This window comes from Hyperoodon ampullatus, assembly GCF_949752795.1.
Source record: "Hyperoodon ampullatus genome assembly, chromosome: 1".
NCBI lineage: Eukaryota > Metazoa > Chordata > Mammalia > Artiodactyla > Ziphiidae > Hyperoodon > Hyperoodon ampullatus.
The window spans coordinates 119,992,283-120,019,150 of record NC_136914.1 but is presented as its reverse complement, the minus strand read 5'-3'; the positions used below and the strand labels follow the sequence as shown (position 1 = coordinate 120,019,150).

General features: G+C 44.6%; 1 protein-coding gene across 1 annotated transcript in view; it reads left to right on the top strand.

Moving 5' to 3' along the window:
* Positions 1-6,228: 6,228 nt before the first annotated feature.
* MAP3K21 (mitogen-activated protein kinase kinase kinase 21) overlaps positions 6,229-26,868 on the top strand; it is a gene marked incomplete at its 5' end in the record, with an annotated part of 48,433 nt that continues 27,793 nt past the window's right edge. Inside the window, 2 exons of the mRNA XM_079724700.1 lie at positions 6,229-7,054; positions 22,057-22,237. Coding sequence (XP_079580826.1) covers positions 6,229-7,054; positions 22,057-22,237 — 1,007 coding nt within the window. The remainder of the gene's footprint in view (positions 7,055-22,056; positions 22,238-26,868) is intronic.

The following is a 26,868-nucleotide window of genomic DNA, read 5'->3' as shown; positions in this document are numbered from 1 at the left end:
GCAGGGAAGTCCCTTAATAAAATTTTTACTGCTTTGTCAAGGACATTTCAAAATGAACACAGCATTTTTTTTTAACTGCAAGTGTGAAACATTGAAGAATACAATCATTATTCATGCAATTCAGTACCACTACCTTGATTTCACACCATTGCTTTCACACCATCAGTGCAAATGTCAACACAGTGAAAAAAGCAAATAATACTTTAGTGTAATTATGAAAATAATTTTAGTGTAATTATGAAAATAATTTTGACCTTGTAGACCTCCTGAAATGGTCTCAGGGATCTCTTGGGGCCCACAGACCATGCTTTGAGAACTGCTGAGCTAAGATAATAGAGGCAGTGGTAATTAATTACAGTAAGATTCCCAAAGAGGTGATTCTTTTTATTTATTTATTTATCTTTTATTGAAGAACAGTTGATTTACAATGTTTCATGTGTACAGCAAAGTGATTCAGTTATATATACATATATAAATATATATATACATTATATATTCTTTTTTTAGATTCTTTTCCATTGTAGGTTATTACAAGATATTGAATATAGTTCCCTGTACTATATAGTAGGTCCTTGTCGTTTATCTCTTTTATATATAGTAGTATGTATCTGTTAATCCCATACTCCTAATTTATCCCCCCTTTCTGTTTGGTAACCATAAGTTTGTTTTCTAATTCTGTGAGTTTATTTCTGTTTTGTAAATAAGTTCATTTGTATCATTTTTTTAAGATTCCACATGTAAGTGATATCATATGATATTTGTCTTTCTCTGTCTGACTTACTTCACTTAGTATGATAATCTCTAGGTCCATCCATGCTGCTGCAAGTGGCATTATTTCATTCCTTTTTATGGCTGAGTAATATTCCATTGTATATAGGTACCACACCTTCTTTACCCATTCATCTGTTAATGGACATTTAGGTTGCTTCCATGTTTTGGCTGTTGTAAATAGTGCTGCTCTGAACACTGGGGTGCATGTATCTTTTGCAATTAGAGTTTTTGTCTTTTCCAGATATATGCCCAGGACTGGGATTCCTGGATCATATGGTAGCTCTATTTTTAGTCTTTTAAGGCCACTGTTCTCCATAAGGGCCCCACCAATTTACATTCTCACCAGCAATGTAGGAGGGCTTCCTTTTCTCCACACCTTCTCCAGCATTTATTATTTGTAGACTTTTTGATGATGGTCATTCTGACCAGTGTGAGGTGATACCTCATTATAGTTTTGATTTGTATTTCTCTAAAAATTAGTGATGTTGAACATCTTTTCACGTGCCTGTGGGCCATCTGTATGTCAAGAAGGTGATTCTTAAGGGTTGGTTCTCCTTCTAGAACCAGCATTTTTTTTTTTTTTTTTTTTTTTTTTTTTTGCGGTACGCGGGCCTCTCACTGTTGTGGCCTCTCCCGTTGTGGAGCACAGGCTCCGGACGTGCAGGCTCAGCAGCCATGGCTCACGGGCCCGGCCGCTCCACGGCATATGGGATCTTCCCAGGCCGGGGCACGAACCCGTGTCCCCTGCATCGGCAGGCGGACTCCCAACCACTGTGCCACCAGGGAAGCCCTAGAACCAGCATTTTTTTTGGCTGGGTTGGGTCTTCGTTGCTGCACATGGGCTTTTTTCTTTAGCTGCGGCGAGCGGGGGCTACTCTTTGTTGCGGTGCGCAGGCTTCTCATTGCGGTGGCTTCTCTTGTCACGGAGCATGGGCTCTAGGCACGTGGGCTTCATTAGTTGTGGCATGCAGGCTCAGTAGTTGTGGCACATAGGCTTAATTGCTCCACAGCGTGTGGGATCTTCCCGGACCAGGGCTCGAACCCATGTTCCCTACATTAGCAGGCGGATTCTTAACCACTGCGTCACCAGGGAAGTCCCCATAACTTTTTTCTTTTAAGAGAGCAAATCCATATGGCCATTCCCTCTGTTTTCACTAACACCAACCTGTTACCCTCTTTGTCTGATTCTTTAAAGTCTTCACCCTTGGTTCTTATTTTTATCAACTTCTATTTAAATATATTTGTCACTCCTGTTCTGTCTTCATACTCTGTTCTTCTTTTGTTACTATCTTCCTGGTGGAATGAGCAGGGCCAGACAGAGTGGGCGTGGCTACAGCACACCTCTGAGTAGCACAGGACACCTATGCTACTTCCCCAGCTGTAAGATTCAGAGGGTTAAAAAAACAGATGTGAAAGTAACAAATGATGAATTTTAGGAATAATCAAGCACAGACACACTCCCTGCCAGGAGAGTTTCCTGCTCAGAGGTCCCAAATGGGGAAAAGGTCCCAGGGGATCGCACTGCTGGAGGTTCAAGGTGGGGTCCACTGGATGAGCCTCTGAATCGTGGTGTGGAGAGTGATAACCATTTGGTACCCCTCTTTGTATCAGGTGTGTGAGCCAAGCAAGGGGTCAAGTTTAGCTAATTTAGAAGGCCCTGAGGACGGATCCCTCTGGAACTTGATAGGCTTGAGGTCCTGGAAGGCAGCAGAGAGTCCTTGATGGGCAGGAAGAGTCTGCCAGGGTGGATGTCTGCCAGCTGTGGACAGGGCTTCTAATGCAGAAGCACACACTGGGTCCCCCTGCTCTCTATGTGGCCGGAATAGTTAATGTCAAGTGTTTGACACTGGCTTAGAGAATTACTTCCAAAACTCCGTTCCCACCATAAATGCTCTCCTTTCTGATCTCCTGATTCTCTGACATTCCTACTCTATGACTAGTTGTCCCCAAATCATCCCAAATACAACATGACCAAAAAAAAAGCCTTCTCCCTAAACTATTCCCTAGGTCATTTAACATCATTACCATCCACCTAATTACTTAAGCTAGAAACCTGGGTGGGGTTATCTTGAACATTTCCCACAAACCCTTATCCACAATTCTGAAACCCAAAAAGCTCTGAAAACCAAAACTCATCTTGTAAGGTGGCCCCAAAACTCATGTGGTAACAAAACTTGCAACCTGGGGCTATCTGTGGCCAACCATACATGTAAATACTTGAAAAACAAAATAATTAGAAACTAGGTTTGTTAAAGGGGCTGATCAGAGGAACTGCTTGCTCTCTTCATTGGAAAGGGTATTAATAATAAGAGCTAATATTTTTTTCTCAGTGTAATTATCCATTCCCAGCCTCATTCCCCAAATGATTTGAGGGGGGCTTAAAAAGTTAAATGCACAGCATCTGCACCAAAGATACCCTGATAAATAATGCCTAGTTTACTGCCTTAATGGCCTGTCACTGACACCCTAATGTGGTGATACTGTTAGATCATTACACACAGGGTGACCAGCTCATCCTGGCAGCTTTTTTTTTTTAATTGAAGTATGATTTACAATGATGTGTTAGTTTCAGGTGTGCAGCCAAGTGAGCTATATATATATATGTTTACATATACATATATATATATATATATATATATATATATATATATATATATATATACACATTCCCTTTCAGACTCTCTTACAGGCAATCACAAAATACTGAGTACAGTTCTCTGTGCTACATAGTAGGTCCCTGCTGGTTATCTACTTCACATATAGCAATGTGTATATGCCAATCCCAAGCTCCCAGTCTATCCCTCCTCCCCACCACTACCCCGGGCAACCACAAGTTTGTCTTCTATGCCTATGTGTCTATTTCTGTTTTATATATTAATTCATTTGTATCTCTTTTTTTTTTTAAGATTCCACTTACAAGTGATATCATGTGGTATTTGTCTTTCTCTCTCTGGCTTACTTCACTTAATATGATGATTCCTAGGTCCATCCATGTTGCTGCATATGGTATTATTGTATTCTTTTTTTATGGCTAATATCCCATTGTACATATATACCACAATAAGAGCTAATATTTACTGAGAACTTACTAGGTGCTAAGCACCTTCGCAAGCCTTTCCATCTATTAATTTATTTAGTCTTCCCAACTAGCCTATGAGGTAGGTACTATTTCATATAATTCCCATTTTACAGATGAGAAAACTGAGCCACAGCGAAGTAACTTGTTCAAGGTCACACAGCCAATAAATGGTATAATTTGAAAGACTGAAAGAAAACTGCAAAGGCAATGACTTTCTTATCATGCAATTCAATGTTATTATATGTCCTATCTTTATAAAAGCAAAATAGTGTCTCTGTTCTCTGGTAGTAAAGGACCCACACTCCAGGAGACACTGGCCTCCTACAGGACACTCTCATTTCTTTATGATTTTTACAGTTGCACTCTCTTCTACCTTTGTAGCCTCACCTCCTGCCACAGGAAACTCTCAACCTCTAGAGGTTCACTGAGCCCACTGTTTATTTGTACCCACATGCCTTTGCTCACACTGCCTGGAATGCCCTTCTTCCTTTTTTCTATTAATCCTAGTCGTACACAGCTCAAATGACACTTAGCAAAGCATCCCCCAGAGAACCCAGGCATAATGGATTGTTCCTTTGCCTTGAGCCCAGGACACTTGGCTTATTCTTTTGTCCTGACACTTACTTATTCTCTCTTACTCTCCAGATCTGGGGCTTTGTAACCTCCAATCCTAAGCCTAGTCTCTTACATCTAGAGACTAGGCTAGAGTAAGTGCTAAATAAATATTAATTAAATTAGATGTATTCACACCTGGAGGGTTTTGTCCAACATCTCCATCAATATAGAGAAGAGATCCACGGGTGTGTGGATATCGTGGTCGGTCGCAATTGCAGCAGGAACTGTAAATAGGGGTAGCATGGAGGGATAACAAGGTGGAGAGGGAAAGGCCCTGTGACACTGGGCTGGGCACTGCTGCTTTCGGCCGCAGAGGAAGAGAGGCTGGCTACATCTCACAATGGCAGTCTGTTTCAGGAGAACTAATTATGGTACTCCCTTCCACAGCCCTCATCACCAGTAAACCCTCGAAGATGAAGGTTTTTCTAAATTAATGAATGCAAAAATTACAGAGAAGAAAACATGTTCATACAAGAAAATCCCAAAGTTCCTTCCTATCCCTAGACCTGAAACTGTCCTAGCCTCCAAACATAAAAGCTTCACTTTCTGACGCTGTCAGAAGGCGATCGTTCGCTACCCAGAGCAAATGGAGAAGGGTGGAGGCCCTGCTTCCGAGGATGTTGACGTACACCCGGTAAACGAAGAGTCAGCACATCAGCGAGGACTTAACTTTCTGTGAACAGACTCTGTTGCTTTATTCGCCTTCCCTAGGGAATATGTAAGGCCAGGGCCTCGAGCACTCAGTGGTTGCCAATGCCTTCTACACCCGCACCTATGGGTTCACAGGTCCTTTCCCTTTTGAGCAGACAGTAAAGACAAACGCGGGATTATCTGTCACCAAGGATGAGCTCCCCGCCGACCCGCGGCTCACTGCCCGGTGCTCCGTCTCCCCTCAGTCCTGGGCTGCACGCCGCCCAGTGAGCGGTCCGCAGCCGTTCTCCATCTGTTCTGGACCTGTCCCGGGGCGCACCGCGACGCTCAGCCCACTCTCTGTCCCGCCTAAAACACCAGATCCTCTTCACCCGCTGCCACCGGCTTCCAAAGAGTGGAGAATAGTAGTCTCCGAGCCTGACCTTGGGCTTAATTTCAATTTCCCCGAAACCTCTCGCAGCCCTGGGTTGACTCCGCCTCCCGGGACACAAGGGCGCGGAACACCCAAAGCCGCGGAGCGCGAGCCTCAAGGGCGGCCTGGGGCCCTGGGGGCGGGGCGGGCCGGGTGCGGTGGGCGGGCCCTGGGGGCGGAGTGGGCCCAGGTGAGGTGGGCTGTCCCTGGAGGCGGGGTGGCCCCTGGGGGAGGGGAGAGGCGGGGCGGGCCCAGAGGGGGCGGGCGCAGGCAGTGTCCGGCCCAGGGGGCGGGGCGGGCCCAGGGGGAGGGTCGAGGCGGAGCTGGCTCGGAGGGGGCGGGCGCAGACGGTGTCTGGCTCAGGGGGCGGGGTCGGGGCGGACCCTGGGGGCGGGCTCAGGCGGCGGCTAGGCCGAGCGTGCAGCAGGCCGTTCGCAGGCCCAGCGCGCCACCATGGAGCGACAGCCCCGGCGGCCGCTGGGACCGCTGCAGCAGCAGAGGCATCCGAGGAGGAACGGGGGCTGAAGCCGTGGCCTCCGGGTAGTGAGCCCGTGAACACCCGCCGTCCCCGAGCCCCGACTCCTCCTCCCTGCCTTCACGGGCGCAGGCGGTGACCCTGCCGGACGATGCGCGCCCCCGGCCGCCCCCGGGGCTGAGCCCGCCGCCCCGCGCTCGGCCCTCGCCCTCGCCGTCGCCCCCCATGGCCTTGCCGGGCGCCGAGGTCGCGGCTGACAGGCCGGAGTCGCCGGCGCCGGGCGCCCCCGCCGGCTCCGCGTCGTCGTCGTCCGCCTCCTCCGGCGGCTCGGCCTCGGCCTCGGCGGGAGCGGGGCTGTGGGCCGCGCTGTACGACTACGAGGCTCGCGGCGAGGACGAGCTGAGCCTGCGACGCGGCCAGCTGGTGGAGGTGCTGTCCCAGGACGCTGCCGTGTCGGGCGACGAGGGCTGGTGGGCCGGCCAGGTGCAGCGGCGCCTCGGCATCTTCCCCGCCAACTACGTGGCGCCGTGCCCCCCGGCCGCCCGCCCCGCGCCGCCGCCCGCCCGGCCGCCGCCGCCGCGGCCCGGCTCGCCGGTGCACGTCGACTTCGAGAGGCTGGAGCTCCAGGAGCTCATCGGCGCCGGCGGCTTCGGGCAGGTGTACCGCGCCACCTGGCAGGGCCAGGAGGTGGCGGTGAAGGCGGCGCGCCGGGACCCGGACCAGGACGCGGCGGCGGCGGCCGAGAGCGTGCGGCGCGAGGCCCGGCTCTTCGCCATGCTGCGGCACCCCAATATCATCGAGCTGCGCGGCGTGTGCCTGCGGCAGCCGCACCTCTGCCTGGTGCTCGAGTTCGCCCGCGGCGGAGCGCTCAACCGCGCGCTGGCCGCCGCCAACGCCGCCCCGGACCCCCGCGCGCCCGGGCCGCGCCGCGCGCGCCGCATCCCCCCGCACGTGCTGGTCAACTGGGCGGTGCAGATCGCTCGGGGCATGCTCTACCTGCACGAGGAGGCCGTCGTGCCCATCCTGCACCGGGACCTCAAGTCCAGCAACAGTAAGTGGGGGGGGGGGGGGGGAGGGGAGGGGAGGGGAGGACGCAACCGCGCCCCGCGCAGCCCACCTCGGTGCGGACGCTGGGCGGGCTCCGCGGGGCCAGGTGCCCGGGGGAAGGAGGCGGGGGTCGGCCTCCCGACGCCGGCAGCCCCTCCTGCGCCGGCCTTCCGGGGCTCAGAGGGCCATCTGGACCCTGGTTACTTGCTTTGGGGCAGGTGATACACTTACCTTGCCGGGTTTCTTTCAGGTGCCTTTTTTAGAAAGGCAGATCAGACTTGCTTGCCGAAGACACAGTTGTAAAATATCGGGGCTTTCTGGAAACCTGACGGTGCTGTTTGGCCTTTGGGTACAATAAGTGGTTCATTTGGATAGAACTTTGCAAACCGAGGCCGTCCTCGGGAACCCATGGCCCCCCGTCTTGCCTAGTGGCCTACATCAAACTGCCCTTTCCTTCAGCTTTACAAGCACTGTGTTGAGGTCTCTCCTTTCCCACTTTAAATATGGCTTTGTGTCCTTTGACGTTTCCAAAGAGTTTTCATTCAGATGTCTCTGCCCATGAAGTAGGTTTTCATTATTGGTTCGGTGGCTTGAGTGTTCGTGAATAGTCTCCAGACCCAGAAACACCATTTGTGCCATCATGCACTTTGGGGTGGATTTCAGAGCAAGTTCATTGTCCTTGTGCAGGTACTTGAAGTCCTGAAGACCTGGCCTATATCATTCACTTTGTTTATAAATCAGGGTGCACTTTCCAGATGTCAGTAAGGAACTGACAAATGAACTAAACACAAATCCTATTAAATTTCATCGTATAAAAGATATAATAGCATTAGCTGCTTAAAGTTTGTTCTTCAGTATTGCAGATCACTTCACATTCTGCGTGTCCTGTCCATGGATCCCATAAGCCTCTCTCCCCAGTGAAGTCCTGTAAGCCTTTGTCTGCCGGAAGCTTCCTGCAGAACCGGGTATTTTAAGGACAGCAGGAGCATCCTGCTTGCTCTGGTTCTTCGCAGTTGCCACAGTTCTGTCATAGACATGGAACCTGGCCTTTTACAAACCTACTCTGTTTCAGGACATCGAATCACCAACACAGGGACTTCTCTGGTGGTGTAGTGGTTAAGACTCCAAGCTTCCACTGCAGGGGGCACGGGTTCAATCCCTGGTCCTGGTCCAGGAACTAAGATCGCACATGACCTGGGGCTCAGCCAAAACAAAAAACAAAAAAAATCACCAACACAGGCAAACTATTTGGGTTGGACTCGTCCTTAGATGGAAAAATTAAATGGTCTGTAACTATTACTTTTGCATTATGCTTAGGCTGTTTCATAGTAATGCTTGAGATCCATGTGACCTTTTCACAAAGAAGAGCAAGTTTGCTAGTGTTTGTAAAAGCGTAGGAGTCTAGATTAACCCATGTTCCAACGTATAAATGAAAAACTTTAAAAGGACTAATACAGTTAAATAGTGAAAAGAAATAATATGACCCTGGAATAATAACGTGGTTAAATAGTTTTTATTGACACCAGAAAAACTTGTAGGGTGGAACAAGTAGACTACTGTGTCTCTGGGAGATATTATGTAATCTGAAGGTGATTATATGCTGCAACTTAGTTTTCGAAAGACTTTTCACCCTCAGAATAAGTTGCCAAACTTCCTGGAGCATTTTAATTTCTGTAATTGTCAGGCAGGGTTGCCTTTGCACTTGAAGTATCGTACTTTTTAAAAAGACTTAATTGGCTAGGTCACTCACCTAGCCAAATGTTTGTTACGATATGACCACTTTTATAGTTTTTTAATTTCTGCAACATAGCATTTTGAATGGGGCCTAAAAGGTGCAGATCACAGCATCTAGCACATTGCCTTATCTTGGCTCTGGTGTTATTTATTCAGTGAATAAATGCAGATACTTTGGGACCCTCTTATATATGAAGCCATAACTTTTAATTTTTTTAATTAATTAATTAATTAATTTAGTTTTGGCTGCGTTGGGTCTTCGTTGCTGCACGCGGGCTTTCTCTAGTTACAGCGCGCGGGGGCCACTCTTCGTTGCAGTGCGCGGGCTTCTCATTGCAGTGGCTTCTCTTGTTGTGGAGCACAGGCTCTAGGCGTGCGGGCTTCAGTAGTTGTGGCACAGCGAGCTCAATAGTTGTGGCTCGCGGGCTCTAGAGCGCAGGCTCAGTAGTTGTGGCACACAGGCTTAGATGCTCTGCGGCATGTGGGATCTTCTCACACCAGGGCTCGAACCCGTGTCCCCTGCATTGGCAGGTGGATTATTAACCACTGTGCCACCAGGGAAGACCTGAAGCCATAACTTCTTGTTCAGACTGTTTGACTACAGCAGAGACTCTATTACAGTGTATTTTGTTTGACTTCATTGGTTATTTGCTAATGGTGGTAGTGAGTTAATGATAATGTAAACAAGGTTTTAAAAATCAATATTGAATTTTAGTTTTATTCTTTAGTCTATTCATGTAACAAAGAGCCAGTATACGACTACTTGGACCCGAGCTAGTAGAAATTATTGTTTAAAGCAAATTTTAAAAGTTATCAAAGTAAGATATGGCTCTCAATATGTTTTCTTTTCTCTTGGTCTTTTTTTTTCTGTCTTATAGTCTGAGACAATGTTTATGTTGAAATAAAAGCTGATCTTGTGATGGTGCAAACAACTTTGTCCCTTCTCTAACAGATAGCAAAAGATTGAAAGTTGAGCCACATTAGCAAGTTTTAAGCATCATTTATGTTGTTTAAATATGCTAGGCCCTGTCACTCCCAGATGCAAAGTAAATAGAAAACGCTTTGCTAAATCCGTATACCACAACTAGAGAGCAAGGCAGAGCAACCTTGAGTTACTGTGAAAAGGGCCAGTTTTATATGCACTCAGAGCAGAGAAAAATCATCATGAGCTGGAACTCATTTATTCAACAGATTTTGAGGGCCCACCCTGTACCAGGCATTTCTGGGCCCCCGGGTACAAGTGGCAAAGCAGATGGCAAACAGTGTCCCCACCAGCACAGGGCTTAGTCTGATAGGGAAGCTAGATGGCAGTCCTGCAAATATCAGGAAGTGCTGTCAAGAAAAGAAAGCATGGTGAGGGGTGGAGAGCGAAGGGGAGGAGGTTGATGTCTGTCTCCAAGATTACCCTGGCCGCTCTGGAGAATGGACTAGTAATTGGCCTGAGTGAAGGCTGCGGAGGTTCTCTAGGCTAGAGAAGACACTGACTTGACTGAGGGCGGTAGCAATGGAAGTGGTTTTCAAGGAAGTTACCAGGACGGAGTGAAAAGAAAATGGTACAGTATGTTAATTGCTGAGGGGGTTTGAATTATTAGAATTTAGTCTTAAGTGTTTTGTTTATTCTGGTGTAGTTCAGGACTGAAAGAAAATTGCATGGCATGATTTATGGTTCCTTTCTTACTAATGTTGCTTACTGTGTTCTACCTTTTTTTTTTTTTTAAAGCAGAAAATAAACGTTCCATGACAAACTGAGCCAGAGACTTTGGTAGCTGCTTATTTGTGTACTTTTTATTTCAGTGATTAAGCATCTTTTTATCCCGATTTTTTTAAGCCCTCTGGGAGTAATTATTATCTATATAATTATCTACAAGGACATCTACAGTCTATAAATAGACATAGCTATATTTATTATGAAATGCAATTTAGAGCTTCTGCTAGAACAAACTACAAAAGGAATCTAAATTCTCTTTTAGCTTCTCTCATTAGTGCAGTGTTAATAAAGGAACTATTTGAGAAAATTATAGCCAACGTGATCTCCAGATAAGGTGCTTAAAAAGCTCATAAGAGTGATCTGGGGGAGCTATTAATTATGCTATTATCAGTTAAGAGAAATGCGTCTTCTCCCTTCTCCTGTCTGTGCAGCTTCATACCACAGCCTCTTCCTATTCCGAGGGTCCAGGGAGATCAGTCCAGAGAGCCCAGTGGTGACAGAGAGCTAATCAGCTTGTGAAACAGAGTTGGCTAAAGATGTATTCTTGGAAGAAGAGCACTCAGAACAGGTCACCACATCTTCCCCTACCATTTTTATGCTTGCATATTAAAAAATAAATAGTCCCCTTTTCATTTTTTATAGTTGAAAGGAGGAGCAGTAATTTAGTGCTGGATTATGCTCACTTTTCACTGTACGTCTCTGATCATTTTGTAGTCACTGTCAAGTGTATTAAAGTATGGGAATGGAAAGAGGAGAGGGGAAATCGCCATCGTCTCAGAAGGCCGTCTGTAATTCCTGCTTTCCCACACTAGCCTGTGAGGGTTGAACTTTTCCAGAATAGTGCAACACCGGAAGGAGCCTTGGCTTTGAAATCAGACCTGGGTTTGAATATTGGTGTCTTCCTCTTCAAGCTGTGTGACCTTGGGCAAGTGATATAACCTCCTCGAGCCTGAAAGTCTTGACTTCTGATACTGCAGGGAAAATCTGTTTAATATTTTTTTATCCCTTCCTAGGCAATTGGGTAAATTCCACATGAAAGTAGGTGGATTTTTTAGGGAACAGTTAGGACTCAGGTGTGGCTAGAAAGAAAGGAAGACGGGCTTTTGTTGGGAAGGAGACAGGCGTTTAACAAGTGGCCAGACAACATGGCCTTGAATGCCCTGCTGAGAGGTGTGGACTGTCTCACAGCAAAAGCGAGCCATTGACAGTTCTGAGGAGGAAAGTGCTCTGATCTGCTGTAAGACAGACATCTACAAAGAAAAACATATAAGCTTGGGATAATTTGCTTTATGACTGTATCTATCATAGGCTATCAGGGCAGAAATAGAAAATACAATACTTGGACATTGGTTTGGCATAAATTATTTCTCATTTATGATCAGAGCCTAGTTTTTATAATCACTGTTTGTTTAATGAGCAAATTTAGGGCACTTTCTTCTTCTGATTCACCAGAGTTACAAAATAATGACCAGATTTACAATGTCAGGCTGATGATTTTAACTCCCAATTTCAGTGTGACTCTCTCCAAACCCTCTGTGGTACTTGAAGGGCTCCCAAAAGGTGGAATGAAGGAATTTTAGGGGGCAGAAGAAAGGTTCCTGGTGAGGCTGGGCCAACTATGCTGGTTTTATGTTGGAGCCTGAAACAAATTTGTACAACTGACTCTGAATCAGTATGAATTTAGTTATTTTTAAAGATTCATCTTCTTCAAGTATTGCTTTATCTTTAAGTAAATAATAGTAGTAACAGAAACAATAGCTGACATTTATTTAATGCTTACTAGATGCTGGGTATTGTCCAAACTTTATTCTCATTTATTCCTCACAGCGACCTTTTGAGGTAGGTACTTTAAGTATCCCCATTTTACAGATGAAGACACTGAAGCCAGGGGTCAATTGACTTGATCAGGGTCACTCCACTTGTCAGAGAATTGAATCCAGGGCCTCTAATCCCAGAACTTGAGCTTTTATCTTCTTCATAGAGTGCCTTGGTTACCAGTTCTCAGATGTTTGTTATCAGAACCCCAAAGAGCTTTTGTTGATGTGGGTTCTAGCTCTTGATATTTACCATATTAGAAATTTAAAATGATAAATCTAAAGATATTTAATATAAAAGTAACAGTAGATCCGTTACATGTTAATGTAGGGGGAAACCCTTATTTTCGAAAACAAATTTAGTGAGGAGAGTGGCATTGCTTTTCTCTTTTGAAGCTCACTTTGATGACATAAAGGAAGACAGATGAACATTCACATCTGCTTCTGCATTTAATCCGTCGCCACCTTAGGGCTGCTCAGGGTCCCTGGACCATACTTTGAGAACCCCTAGGCTGGATGGCCAGTTCTGCTGATGGAGAATGGCACTCCAGAGTAGTTACTCCCACACCTAATGTAGCATCAAAAGCTCCCCATAAACTTCTAAAAATAAAATTCTCTGTCTCACTTTTGGATATTCTGATTTGGTTGCCTTAGTTGGGAACAAGCAATGAATTTTTTTTCTAACACTTTATTTTCAAAATCTTGGACTATACAGAGTTGAAGGAACTTTTAAGTAAACACTTGTGTACTCACCACCTAGATTCTACCATTAATGTTTTACTAAGTTGCTTTAATACAGACCTCACCCTATCCTTCCATCTATCCATCCTGAGCTTGGGATGCAGCAAGATATTTTTTTAAAAAGCTTTTGGGTGATTCAGGTGCAGAGCCAAGTTTGGAAGCTGCTGTCCAAGGGACCAGATGTGTGGGTCCCTCCATGGTTCTCTGGGTTGGTATAGAAATTCCACCATGGCCACGGACTGTATCCGAAATCCAGTGAACTGTCTGGTGACATTGGATGGCTGGGTCACAGGAGGCACTAAGTGAGGGTATGGGTGGCGTATTCGGGGCTTTTGTCTCTGGGGAAAGGATTATCCAAGCATTTGTCCCACTGACCTGGGGGGACAAATGGTGCTACTGTGGCATCTAAGATTTGGGCTCTGACTCCACTACTCTCCAGCCATGGGCTCATGGGCCCCGACTTTCTGAATAGGGTGATGTGAGGATCAGTGAGAGAGTATATGCCTGGCATCAGCACACTTTCCCCTGCAGGTCCAGTTGATAAATATGATTGCTTTGCAGACCATCTAGTCTCTTTTGCAACTCTTCAAGTCTCCCATTTGGCCCATAAAATATAGTTTGCTGACCCCTGGTATTTGTCAAAGTATTTAATAAACTGGAAGATGCAACCTAAATATAAGCTGGTGACTATACTCATTTTTACATATGGTTTGGAAGCTCTCTGAGGGCTTTACATGTTTCCTAATTTGTGTGTGTGTGTGTGAACTCCTTGATACCTCAAAGTTTTCTACAATTCTTTGTAACCCAAGGACTTTATTATTATTCATTCTGCAAAATATAGTGCCATGTTGTCATACATCTATTCATCTTGGTTGGGTGTGAGGGTCTTTTAGTTCAGCTGGCTCACTTGATCCAGGCCAGCCAGTGGTACAAGGAAACAGTCCTGAGCTTTGTTCCTTTAGGGAGTACTGCCATCTGCACGCTTTGGCAGGTCTACTTGTAACTTGGGTTGATAAGTTGAGGCTCAGGGAGAAGGCAGGAGGTACTAAGTTACCAGTTGTAACTGTTTCACTACCAGAGTTCATTACTAGGACATTTTTTTTTACGCTCTTTGAAAAAGAGTAAATCACTTGCCATTTGGGGGAAGTATCTTGATGGCATGTAGGATGTTTGAGTGATTGTTGGCTTCATTGACTTTCAGGAGTTATTTTGTTTCAGGTTTTCTGCAAATATTGACTCTAACATCAACTATATTACTTTCTGTTTACTAATATGTTAATGGAGCATGTTGTGGAAGATTCCTCCCTCATCAGTTTACTTTGTTCCATACCTTGACAAAATATTGAAAATACTCCGCTGACAGAAATAGAGAGCTAGATTTTCACGCAATGAAATGTAGGAAGTTTTCTCCTTAAAACTGTGTGTTGTGTGTGTCCATGAAAAGGTTTGTAACCGCAGCGTTTGCTTTTGGTGTTAAGAGCAAATGTGAAGCTGTGTTGTGGCTGACCGCGTCTCTCTGGACTTTGCAGAAGTCTCTCTCCTTGTGTTTAGCGAGCTGACTCATTCATTCACATCACAGTTATTTGGTGACTGTACTACGTGCCAGGGACGCTCCAGGCTCTGGGTGGTCAGTGGTGAGCAAAGCAGAAGCAAATTCCTCCCCTTGTGGAATTTACATGCCAGTGGGCAACATGGACATTAAAGGGTAAATGGTGAAAGATGTAGTATGGTGGAGGGTGGTAAGTGCTCAGGAGAAAAACTAGAAGTTGAAAAGGAGGGTGAAAATGTTGGGATGAGGGGTTGACGGCTTAGAGTGTATGGCTGAGGAAGGCCTTCCAGAAAAGGAAGCAACACCTGAAGAAGTGCGAAAGTGGGTCATCTGGGGAAACAAACCTTCTCAGAGGGAACGGAAATTGCTCCCCAGAGCTGGAGGCCGGTGTGACAGGAGAAACATGAAAGGGAATCACGGGGCACCAGGGAGAAGGGGGTCATACCACGCAGGGTCTCGTCAGCCACTGGAGAGGTTTGGGCTGAGGCCCAGGCTCTGAGTGCCATTGTAGCAGATCACACGGCTGCGATTTTGAGAACAGACGGAGAGCCAGGGTGGAGGCGATCACTTGGGAGTTGGCAGCATGTCTGTGGCATGAAAGCCCTGAGATTGGCTGAGATTATCTGGGGACTGAGTGCTCATAGGAAAGACCAGAGGTCAGGGACTGAGTCCTGGAGGGTCACCATCGATTAGGGGCCCCGGAGACAGGGAGGAACCAGAAGAAGGAGCAGCTAGAAAAGGAGTGAAAACGGGGGAATGTTGTGATGCTAGGGAACCAGAGAAGGATGTGATTCAGGGAAGAATGATCAGCTGTGTCAATCACTGCTGATGGATCAATATCCAAATAACTGCTTTGTTGTCATTATTTCTAAAACAGTCTGTACACTGCTGATGGATCAATATCCAAGTAACTGCTTTGTTGTCATTATTTCTAAAACAGTCTGTACTGTTTAGGAGGGCACAGGTGAGTCGGTTTTCTATAATCAGCAGGTGACTTGACATGGAAAGGCTTATACTAATTCATCTTCTTCCTGCCCATTCTTCCCCTTCCAGTAGTCACTCACTCATATAACAACTATTTATTGAGTGTATAAAAATGGTAGATGGAGCTTCCCTGGTGGCGCAGTGGTTGAGAGTCCGCCTGCCGATGCAGGGGGCACGGGTTCGTGCCCCGGTCCGGGAAGATCCCGCATGCCACGGAGTGGCTGGGCCCGTGAGCCATGGCCGCTGAGCCTGCGCGTCCAGAGCCTGTGCTCCGCAACGGGAGAGGCCACAACAGTGAGAGGCCCGCGTACTGAAAAAAAAAAAAAAAAAAAAAAGGTAGATGCTGTGCAGTAGAAATAAACCAATATTAAACAAATGTTAGTTGGGTGCAAATTCTTTCCTCCAGTTGCTTACAATTTAGTTAGAGAGGTGAGACCCACAAGTGAGATAAAGCAGTGTTTAAGTATAGTAATGGGAGTGGCACAGCTTTAAGTGCGTTAGAAATGCAGAGAACTTCTAGTGAGGTTATGAGGAAGGCACCCAGGGGAACATGGTGTTGATATTTACAGGCTCATATAATATTGGAACAGGGAGACAGTGACAAAGCTGCACATTTTGTTTTCTGTTGTTTGTTTTGTTTTGTTTTTCCTAGAAGGAGAAAATGAGATTCCAAAGGCCAATGGACTTGAAGGCAGTCTCACAGTTAGTGCTGCAGTGCAGCAAATCCAGGGCTGGTGCCTGGTTGCTTCCATGGGAAATGGAGGCCAGGTATGGTTTTGTGGAGGATGCAAGGGGAAGGCAGTCCACGCAGCAGGCACCAGGAGCTCAGAGACACTGATGCAATGCTGTGTTTCTTAGAAGTGGCTTTTAATACACAGAATCGTAGAGTGTAGGGGTTTTTTCGGAGAGTCCAGGAAGAGCTGAAAAGATCATGGAGACCGAGATTGAGAAGGGACTTGAAGATCAGGATGAAGGCCTCCAGAGACTGGTGAGCAAATCAGTGGTGTAGGTGCGGGAATAGATGGAAGAAATGTGAGGAAAATCGGTGCTATTTGGTAAACTTAGAAAGTTATCATTTTTTTTCCCTGTAAATGAATGGTTGATTGTTTTCAGAGTTGAAATTCACAGAGTAACCTTCCTGTCTTAGACTGAGACTCAGGTGTTTTGTTAGTATATTCTTTCACATTGTTGCTTTTCTCAACTGATTTCTTTCTTATGACCTTTTTTTTTTTTGATAACATATTCCTAGTTAAAGGTTAATTAAAATGAACCTATTTGACTCAAATGGAATTTGGACCAGCACTCCCATCCAGCACTCCCATAAATGTTGAGGAAATAGAATGGACACATTGTAATTGCTTTTAAAAATATACATTATATACTATAATTCGGAAAATTCCAAAGTGAAACTTCAAAGGAGCCGGAAAAATCGAGTGCCTCATGGTTGAATAAGTAGACAAAACACAAGTTGTAGAGGCTGATTGTTAAAGAATGGGGCTAACGGGGGTCAAAAATCTTTACGGACGTGGCACAAGTTGGGGGCTGAAACACTGGTCGCTAGGTCACTAATGAGAATTGACCATTTCTGTGGCCCAGAGGGTGGATGTGCCCCTCTGAGCATGGTCATTCCCGGAGGTCCTCTTCCTGGTAAGGTCAGGAGGCGGAAGCACCGCCAGCCTGTCCTCGGCTGAAACCTGGCCAGGTGCCCGGTCACGTGACCTGTCGGGACACTGGCTATTTCTGGTTTCGGTCACTTTGCCCCAAAGATAAAGAATTTGAGGAATTCTGCTGAACACCTCTGAAATAGAATCCAGAACAATGGGCCTTTCATGGAACTCTAAACTTTTGACGTGCAGAGTGTTATTTTAACTTGTTTTCTGTTAGTTGAAAGCTCCCGTGGAAACTTTGGACTCCGGGTGAGGGCAGGTGTTTTAAAGCCCGCGATGCAAAAACTGCTAATACTGCGTTCCGCCATGGCATTGCTTGAGAAATCCGATCAATTTAAAATATTTAGCTTTTAGTTCTCACTTGGAGTTCTGTTTGTGTTTATTTTAGAGTTGCCTTTCTGAGCTTTTGGTTCCTTAAGGGCTGCCAGGCCTTACTTGGGGCCTGGGGACATAGCATGGTTTTAATGCCCATTTTAATCAGTGCTTCCTCATGCCTTCCTAATTTGGATGTTTTTCAGAAGGAGGAGATAATGTATGTGAAAGTGTCTTGGAAAACAAAGTTTTATAGAACTGCAAGCCATCTTGATCATTAATTTGGAGTCTTTTTCGGTGGTAAGGATATCATTGTTTAAAAGTGAAATTAGTATGTATTATAAGGGGGGAAAATGTAATACAACTGATGGAGTAGCTAATTAATCTATCTGTTATTTTTTGTTTCTGTGGCTTAAGTATATAGGGTTTTAAAGGATTAGATACTTATTTTTCTTGATATTCATGAGGCATCAAGACTGAGAAATAAATATTCCTTAAACTGAATGGAAGGAAGGAAAATTCAAAAATTAACAAAATGAAATTTCTGGTTGTTCTGCCCCCTTTTTATAACTGGTAGCTTTATATGTAGCACAGAAGACTGGATAGATAGTCATGCAGATGGGATCTGAAACGTGGCCCTGTATTGTAGCTGTATGATCTAGGATAACATTTCTGAACTGTGAACTGGAGACTGTAATTTCCATTTCATAGAATGGCATGAGGGTCCAATGAGATATTATGTGAGTGGAAACAACTCTACATAGAAAAGGATTAATAAATGGTAGGCAATAATCTTATTAGAACTGGTGATAATTATCATTAATAGAAACCATTCCACTGGCCATTTGATGTAGAAGGTACTGCGTTAGGTGATTGCGGGATAGAAGGAGGTGCTTACTCTCCAAATCTTACAGTTAAAAGATCACTTGGGGGCTTCCCTGGTGGCGCAGTGGTTGAGAGTCCGCCTGCCAATGCAGGGGACATGGGTTTGTGCCCCGGTCCGGGAGGATCCCACATGCCGCGGAGCGGCTGGGCCCGTGAGCCATGGCCGCTGAGCCTGCGCGTCCGGAGCCTGTGCTCCGCAACGGGAGAGGCCACAACAGTGAGAGGCCCACATACCGCAAAAAAAAAAAAAAAAAAAGATCACTTGGGAAAGGAATATCACAACACAGCAGTATTTATTCAGTATTGGCGACTTATATAAATAAGTCCCCACTCAGCTGTCTCATGTTGGTTCTCTCCAGTTGCATTAACTCTGTGACTTCTGTGATACGAATGTTAATCTATTGCAAAGTGAAATTTCAGGCCTTGCAAAGTGATAGGATTTCCTGACATCTGTGAAAGTGATTTTGAAGGTTTGCTAAACACACTTTCAAACCCATCAATAAAGGGTTGTGTGGGTATATGTATGTGTCATCCTTTCGAAATGCTTACTGTGTCTCAGATCTTGTTCTGAGCACTTTACATGTATTCATTTCCTCCTCTCTACAACGTTATGATGTATGTACTGTCATAATTCCCATGACAGGCAAGGAAGCAGAAGCACAGAGTCCAAACCGAGCAGTCTGGCCCTGGAGTGCATGCTTCCATCACTATGCCACAGCGCCTCTACTTAGATCAGACGATAACTCTCCAGCGGCAGGAAATCAGAAAGGAGGAGAAGGGGCACCTGCATACAGAGAGATTTCCAAAGGATAAAGAAATCGCTTGTGAAAAATTGATAAAAGCTGTCACCTGAGCAATGCAGGCAGTAGTTAGGACCGTGGACTCAGGGGTCAGACTGCTAGAGTGGCACTGCTCCTCAGCTGCATGACCTTGGATGGATTACTCAACATCTCTGTGTCTTAGTTTCCTTATCTGTCAAGTACAGATGATTAATAATATCCACCTATAGCGTTGTGGTGGGATTATCTGATTAAAATACCTGTAAGTGTACCTGACAGACAGAATGTGCTCAGTCAACACTCATTATTCCTGTAACATTTGGGCGAGTGGTCCCCCTTAAGATCACATTCCACAGATCAAACATGAAGTGTCTTAATGCTAGTCTCCAATTTTGCCTGGATCATTTAGTCTAAGAAACCTCCCACACTTGTTTGTTTTTGTCCTTCTAAGAGTTAGTGCGTAGTTGCAACGATGACAAAAATGTTGTTAAATAAAGAATAAAATAAACTGATTTTTATGTTATTTTTCAAGGTGAAACCTGAATAACAACTCTCCCCCCCACCCCAGACATATATTCTGTTAACTCTGAAGTTTGGATTACTGTTCAATTGGATTCAGTGTTGCTGAATTTTTTTCAGTACTGATTATCCTCTGATAATGAAGACCTATCTCTTGGGATTTTTGTGAGGATTGAATGAAATAGCACTTGTAAAGTACAAGGAATATAGTGAATACTGACGATGGCTAGTGACTCTTAGGACTTGGTTCTTATTTCTATTAGATGGGAAGTGGCATGGGCAAAGGACAAACATAAGAATGGGCCCCTTTTGTTAATTTCACCTGCAAACACTAAGCACCTGCGCTGAATCGGACACGACACAGTGGGTGCGTGCGGGTGAGCGTGAATTGCACGAGTTTCTCACCATTGTCTTCCTCTCCCTGCCATCTCACCGCCTACACACACACACTCTCTCTCCCTCACTTGTACGCTCCCTGTTTCACACTTACATACTCCCTGTCTCAGAGCTAACAGCAGTGGAGGAGTCTGATGAAAGCACGCAGTCTGTTACCTGGTTCCTCGTAGAACTGTCACAGAAACACGGAGCTCCCAGGAGGGTGGAGGAGGTGATGGTTCCCGGCTTGGGGATATTTGGAAGGTGTCACTGAGCAGGTATCATTTGGGCTGGATGAGCAGCCGGCCTGCCTTGAGCAGAACAAGCTCGTCCGTAGAGGCACGGGGCGTAGTTTGCTGTGCGAATCTAGGGGCTGTGATTGCCCAGGTTTTGGAGTGTGGGCCTTCTCCCTGAGTTATGGGGAACCATGGAATTTTTTTTTAATGCAGATTTATTGAGGTATAATTTATATAAAAATTCACACACCCCCCAAGGGCGCTCGGTTTGATGAGCTTTGACAAATGTATATAATCCTGTAACCACCACCACCAAGAGAGAATTTGCATCACCCGGAAAAACTCTCCCGTGTAGTGCTGCCGTCAGACCTTTCCCCTCAGCCTCCAGAAACCACTGGTCTGATTTCTGTCCCTCTTCCAGGATGTCGTACGGGATCATAGTACATAACCTTTCATGTGTGGCTTCTTTCTCTTAGCGGAATGGTTTTCACATTCATCCCTGTTGTGACATGTATCAGTAGTTTATTCATGAGAGGTTTAAAAAAATAAAAGGGTGCCACGACACTATAGGAAGATGAATCTGCTCGGGGTGGCATGTGGGTGAGAGAGGAGAGAGGGACAGCACGCAGTCCAGTGAGAACGATTGTAATTCAGGTTTGGGACAGTGAAGCCAGAAGTCACATGGTGGCAGGGAAGTGGAGATGGGCCATCTGCGGGGCATTCGGTTGAACTATAACAACTGCGCTGCAGGTTGGAAGGCTGGGTTTTAAGGAAGGAGTGAGGAGATAAGTTAGAAAAAACAGTAGGTTTAAACCATTCCTTCTGTAGCAAATGGGAAGGAGTAGCATGGATATGGAGCTGCATTAGAGCCTCATGGAAAACCAGGGAGGCATTTCTGCTTGGTTATAGGCAGAGGAGTCAACCAGGGGAGAGAGGAACCCAAGGCACCGGGAAGGGCGGGGCAGGCTGGTGCAGGTGGGCAGCGATGGGAAGCTCCGTTGTTTTAGCTCCTGCTGCACAGAGAGTTCAGGGCAGTCCCGGCATCAGCTCAGTTCCTGAAAGCTGCTCTTGTGCATTCTGTATTTTGTCAGGAGTCTGGGGGCTGGGGAAACCAGCAACTGGATAATGTTTCTTTGAAGTTTTTACTTTTTGCTGCATTTCAATCTTTGGTAAAGCAATCATATCTCATAAAATATCTTCATGAGTTAACATATCTATAAGCAATTTGTGAATTTAATATAAGATAATCTTCAATAATAATGATTTATGGTAATATGCCGTCTATTTGCAGTACTCTCGGAAACATTCAGTAGAAAAGACTGCATTTAGATCAGGACCTAATTTCTTGGAAGAAAAACAATGTAAATATTTTCTTCCGATCAGGTAAACTTTCACAGACTTCTGATTCTACCTGTGATATCTCAGTAAATGTTTCTTGCCCCTAGAAATCATTTACTTTCTCATAAAGAGTGCTAAAGCTGTACTGTGTCTGTGGATTTTTTTTAAACTTGTAACTTTAGGCACAAACGACCCACTAAAGGTTATGAAAAACAAGATTTAAGTAAGATAAAATGGTAAAATGCAGGCTCATTCTCAGTACTCTGCCAACCGCAGTGAAGATTGTGTTTTAAAAGCCAAAGAAAAATTGTAACTGAAAAATTATAAAAATATGAAAGTATTCCACCTTTGATTTTCTTCTTTAGTATTGCTACTGGAGAAGATAGAGCATGATGACGTCTGCAATAAGACGTTGAAGATTACAGATTTTGGGTTAGCGAGAGAGTGGCACAGGACCACCAGGATGAGCGCAGCAGGCACCTATGCCTGGATGGCCCCGGAAGTCATCAAGTCCTCTTTGTTCTCCAAGGGAAGCGACATCTGGAGGTGAGTAAGCACCACACATTTTGTTTTTGCAGGTGTCTGCAGAAACTGGTTGCTACACGTCCTTTAAATGAGTCCCCAAATATTCAGTAATTCTGAGCATAACCAGTAGTACAGATAGTCCCCAGTTTGCAGTGGTTTGAATTAACAGTTTTTTTTGACATTACAATGGCACAAAAGCAATATGCATTCTCTAGAAACCATGCTTGGGATTTGGCATTGGGATCTTTCCCAGGCTAGTGATACGTGGTCCAGTCCTCTCTTGTGAGGCTGGGCAGAGGCAGTGAGCTGCAGCTCCCGGTCAGCCCCGCCATCACGAGGGGAAACAACTGGTACGCTTACAACCATTTTGGACCCAGAGAGCCATTCTGTTTTTCACTTTTGGTATCGTACGCAATCAATTCCATGAGATATTCAGCACTTTATTATAAAATAGGCTTTGTGTTAGATGATCTTGCCCAACTGTAGGCTAATGAAAGTGTTCTGAGCACTTTTAAGAAAGACCAGGCTAAGCTTCAGTAGTTTAGGTGCATCAGATGCATTTTCAGCTTATGATATTTTCAACTTACGAAGGATTTATCCAGACGTAACCCCATTGTAAGTTGAGGAAGATCTGTATGGGCCTTTTTGAAGAAGGTTTTGTGGTTTTGATCAAGATTGTTGTAATCACAACAGAATGGGTAACTTGAGATTTTGACTTCCATTTGATAAGAGAAACTTGTTAAATCTGAGGTTTGATTAAAAGTGGTTATAACTTGAGTAAACAGTAATGCTGTTTTGTAAGGCCTGTTGGTAAATAAACATAAATTTCACTTTAAGCAAAAATTTTGCTTCCTCATGACTCACAGACAGAATATTAGCATGGAAGGAGTTTGAGAAAAAAATTTAGATAACCTCCTTCATTTTATGGATTGCATTATCTAAAGATTAAAGCTTCTGGTTTGAGGATGGAGAGCTGAACCAAAATGGAATCCCAGGCTAGCTGGATTTTCCATTAGGCTGTGTCTCATTAGGGGGTAAAGACACCATCCATATCAGAACAACAGAGAAAAGTCACTCTGTTTATAGTTACAATGCACCAGGAGCTTACTTGCCTTCATTTAATGCTCACAAAATGCTGTGTGACTAGTATTAAAATTCCAGGATTTTTCTGTTGTTTTTTTAACGGCTTTATTGAGATACAATTCACACATCATACAGTTCACCCATTTAAACTCTACAATTCCATGGCTTTTACCTTCATCAGCACAATGAGTTTAGAACATTTTCATAATCCAAAGAAGAAACCCTATACCCCTTAGCCATCACCCCAACACTCCATCCCTCCCAGCCAAGGCAATCACTAATCTACATTTTGTATCTTTAGATTTGCTTATTCTGGACATTTCATATAAATGGAATCAAATAATATGCAGTCCTCTGTGACTGGCTTTTCAATTAGCATATTTTCAAGGTTCATGTCATAGAATGTATCAGAATTTCATTCTTGTTTATTGTGGAATAATATTCCATTGGGTGGATAATACCACATTTTGCTTATTCATTTCTCAGTCGATGGCATGTGGGTTGTTTCCACATTTTGGCTAATTCTGAATAATGCTGCTATGAACATTTATGAAGAAGTTTTTGTGAGGACATGAGTTTTCATTTCTCTTGGGTTTCTACCTGGGAGTGAAATTGCTGGGCCACATGGTAATTATATGGTTAATCATTTGAGGAACTGCCAGACTGTTTTCCACCAGTTCTCATTCCCACCAGCAGTGTATAAATACAGGCTTCTAATTTAATTGTTCTACTTATGACTGTTAAGAAATTTATCACCTGTGCCAGGGGTTCTATAGTGTCTTAGGGCCGTTTTGAAAAACACAGAAGCTTGAGCCTCACCCCTTACTTAATGACTTACACTCTGCTGGTGGAGACTGAGTACATATGTCTTTATAAAATATTAGATGTGTTTCCCTTGACTTAATAATTTTCTGACCATGTAATGCCAAAATACTTTAGTGAAATAGGTGATTATTTTAAGAAATTATACTTCAAGACTCTGAAAACTAATAAAATATAAATCAATTTTACATTTGGAATAATTACTTAAGACTATAACCATTTTACTATGTGTGCCTTTTAAAATAAACTATGTAATTATAAGCTATGCGAACGCTGTACACTCTATATAAGTGCTTTACAGCGGCCTCACCTACTGTAAACATAGAATCAAAAGTAAGAAAAAAAAGATTTCTAAAATCAGCCAAAATATGGGTCTTGAAGTCCAAACACTCATGGAGAGGTCTTTCTTCAAAATCTGTACATTTCTATTTCTCAATTATATGAGCTCAGTTTTCTGATTTTCAGTAGAAGCATCTAAGCAGGAGAGGGGAGAGGGTTGCTAAGCTGGTAAAAAAAAAAAAAAAAGGCAGCTGAGAACAGAGTGGGCCCTAGGAGCAAATGAAAGCATGAAACGCTATGAAAAGGACTGGAATCTGCTGGCTTCCAGAACCACCTGGTTGTGGAGCCAGACGTCCACACACATCTCCAGAACACATGGATATATTAAAGCACAGCAGAGTCCTAGATGTCAGGATGCAGAAGGCAGGGAAGGCTGTCCCTCTGAACTGCACATACCTTTGCTTTAGAACCTCCTTCGTAATATTCCCATAGAAGTAATTGCATTCAAGAAGCATGGCTCTGGTCTGTGGTGCTGTGGGCTGCTATATATACTGGTGTATTTAGTGATCATCTTCTCTCGCCCCACTTCCTCCTTACCAGTTACTACCCTACAGGTAACTTTGACAGATGCTATCATTAACTTTTACAGTGTCTCCCATGATTACCCAGTTTCACAGAGTACATACCCAAGGCACTGAGAGGGTTAGAAATTTCCTCAGGGTTGTAAAACTCGTGAGTGAATAGCAGACTCTGGTCCCTGGCCTAAAAGCTGTGTTCCTGCTACCACAGCCCTTAATCATTAGGCTACTTGTATTCTCAGAAGAGGGCTTTTTTTAAAAAAAAATAAATATTTATTTATTTATTTTTGGCTGCGTTGGGTCTGCGTTGCTGCGCACAGGCTTTCTCTAGTTGCGGCGAGCAGGGGCTACTCTTCGTTGCGGTGCACGGGCTTCTCATTGCGGTGGCTTCTCTTGTTGGGGAGCACGGGCTCTAGGCATATGGGCTTCAGTAGTTATGGCTCGTGGGCTCTAGAACTCAGGCTCAGTAGTTGTGGCACGTGGGCTCAGTAGCTGTGGCTTGCGAGCTCTAGAGCGCAGGCTCAGTAGTTGTGGCACACGGGCTTAGTTGCTCTGTGGCATGTGGGGTCTTCCCGGACCAGGGCTCGAACCCGTGTGCCCTGCATTGGCAGGCGGATTCTTAACCACTGCGCCACCAGGGAAGTCCCCAGGAGAGGGCTTTTTATACTATATCCCACCCAGTTTCAGAGAGCAGAAGAATATGCATTACACTTTAAAAATTGTCCCATCGAAATAGCTCCCTTTTTTTTCACATTGGTTTTTACCTGAATACCTCTCTCTGGAAAAATGACCTATCCTGAATTATTCATTCTCTGAAACTTCCAAGAGGCAAAGTTATGTTGTGATTGTTGGTTTTAATTTTGTTATTTGCTAATGAGAATAGCAAGGAAGCTTCTTTGCATTTATTCAGTTTTCAGTTATTCTAATAATTTTTGGTCCCCTGCACTGAGATGAGTTTTGTTGATTGATCTATGAGTTCAGTTTACTTACTCTTGAAATTGAGAATGTGTCTCGCTAATGCACCATACCATAGATAATTTTCAAGAAACTAAGCAGATAGCCTTTGAAAAATCCTGGTTGCACCTTAATTGCTAATAGTTATAGCATTATATAATTTACAGGTACTGCATTATGTATTCCTTTTTTAACAAAACATAAAACAGTGCTTTGAGATGGCAGAGGAAATGTCACTGATACTTTATCAGTGATTCAAGATCAGCTTCAAGGCCGTGTGAGTGGAGACATAGGCAACAGGTAGTAGTGGTCCCACAGCTCAGCCTCAGGTGTGCTGCCTCAGGTGTGCTGCCTCAGGTGTGCTGCTTCTAGGTCCAGTTGTCTTTCAGTGATGCCCTGCTACGCCCCCTGCTGGAGAGGGAGTCCCGGGCTCAGGGGCCTCAGGATGCAAACGCCTCTGCTTTTAGGGCCATGGAACATCAGTGGGAGGATCCCTGAGGCCCCTTTGAATTCAGGGCACGTTCTGTTGTTTCTGCCTTCCTTTTCTGAATGTTTTCAGTATATAGTGTAGAGTCCATTAGGCACTAGTGGAGAGGTCTTAAAATGAAGTGATCATGGCCAGGATGACCACCTGGGCTCCAGAGACGCTTGTTGCAGACCAGGTCTTCTTCATGGAGGACTTATTGTATTTGTGATGCTGTGAATCCCCCCATCTCTTAAGATCGGGAGATAATCAAATGAGACTCAGAAATCAGTTCCAAAGCAAATTTAAATGATGTGGGGTTTTTTGGTGTTATTCTGAGCTGTTTTGCCTTTCCTTAGGCATATTAAATGAGAATTAAGTTACTTCTTTAAATTTCATACTCTTTTTTTAACTTAAAGTGAATGAAGTTTTAAAAGATTAGAAAAGTAAATAGTTATGTTAATAGAACTTAA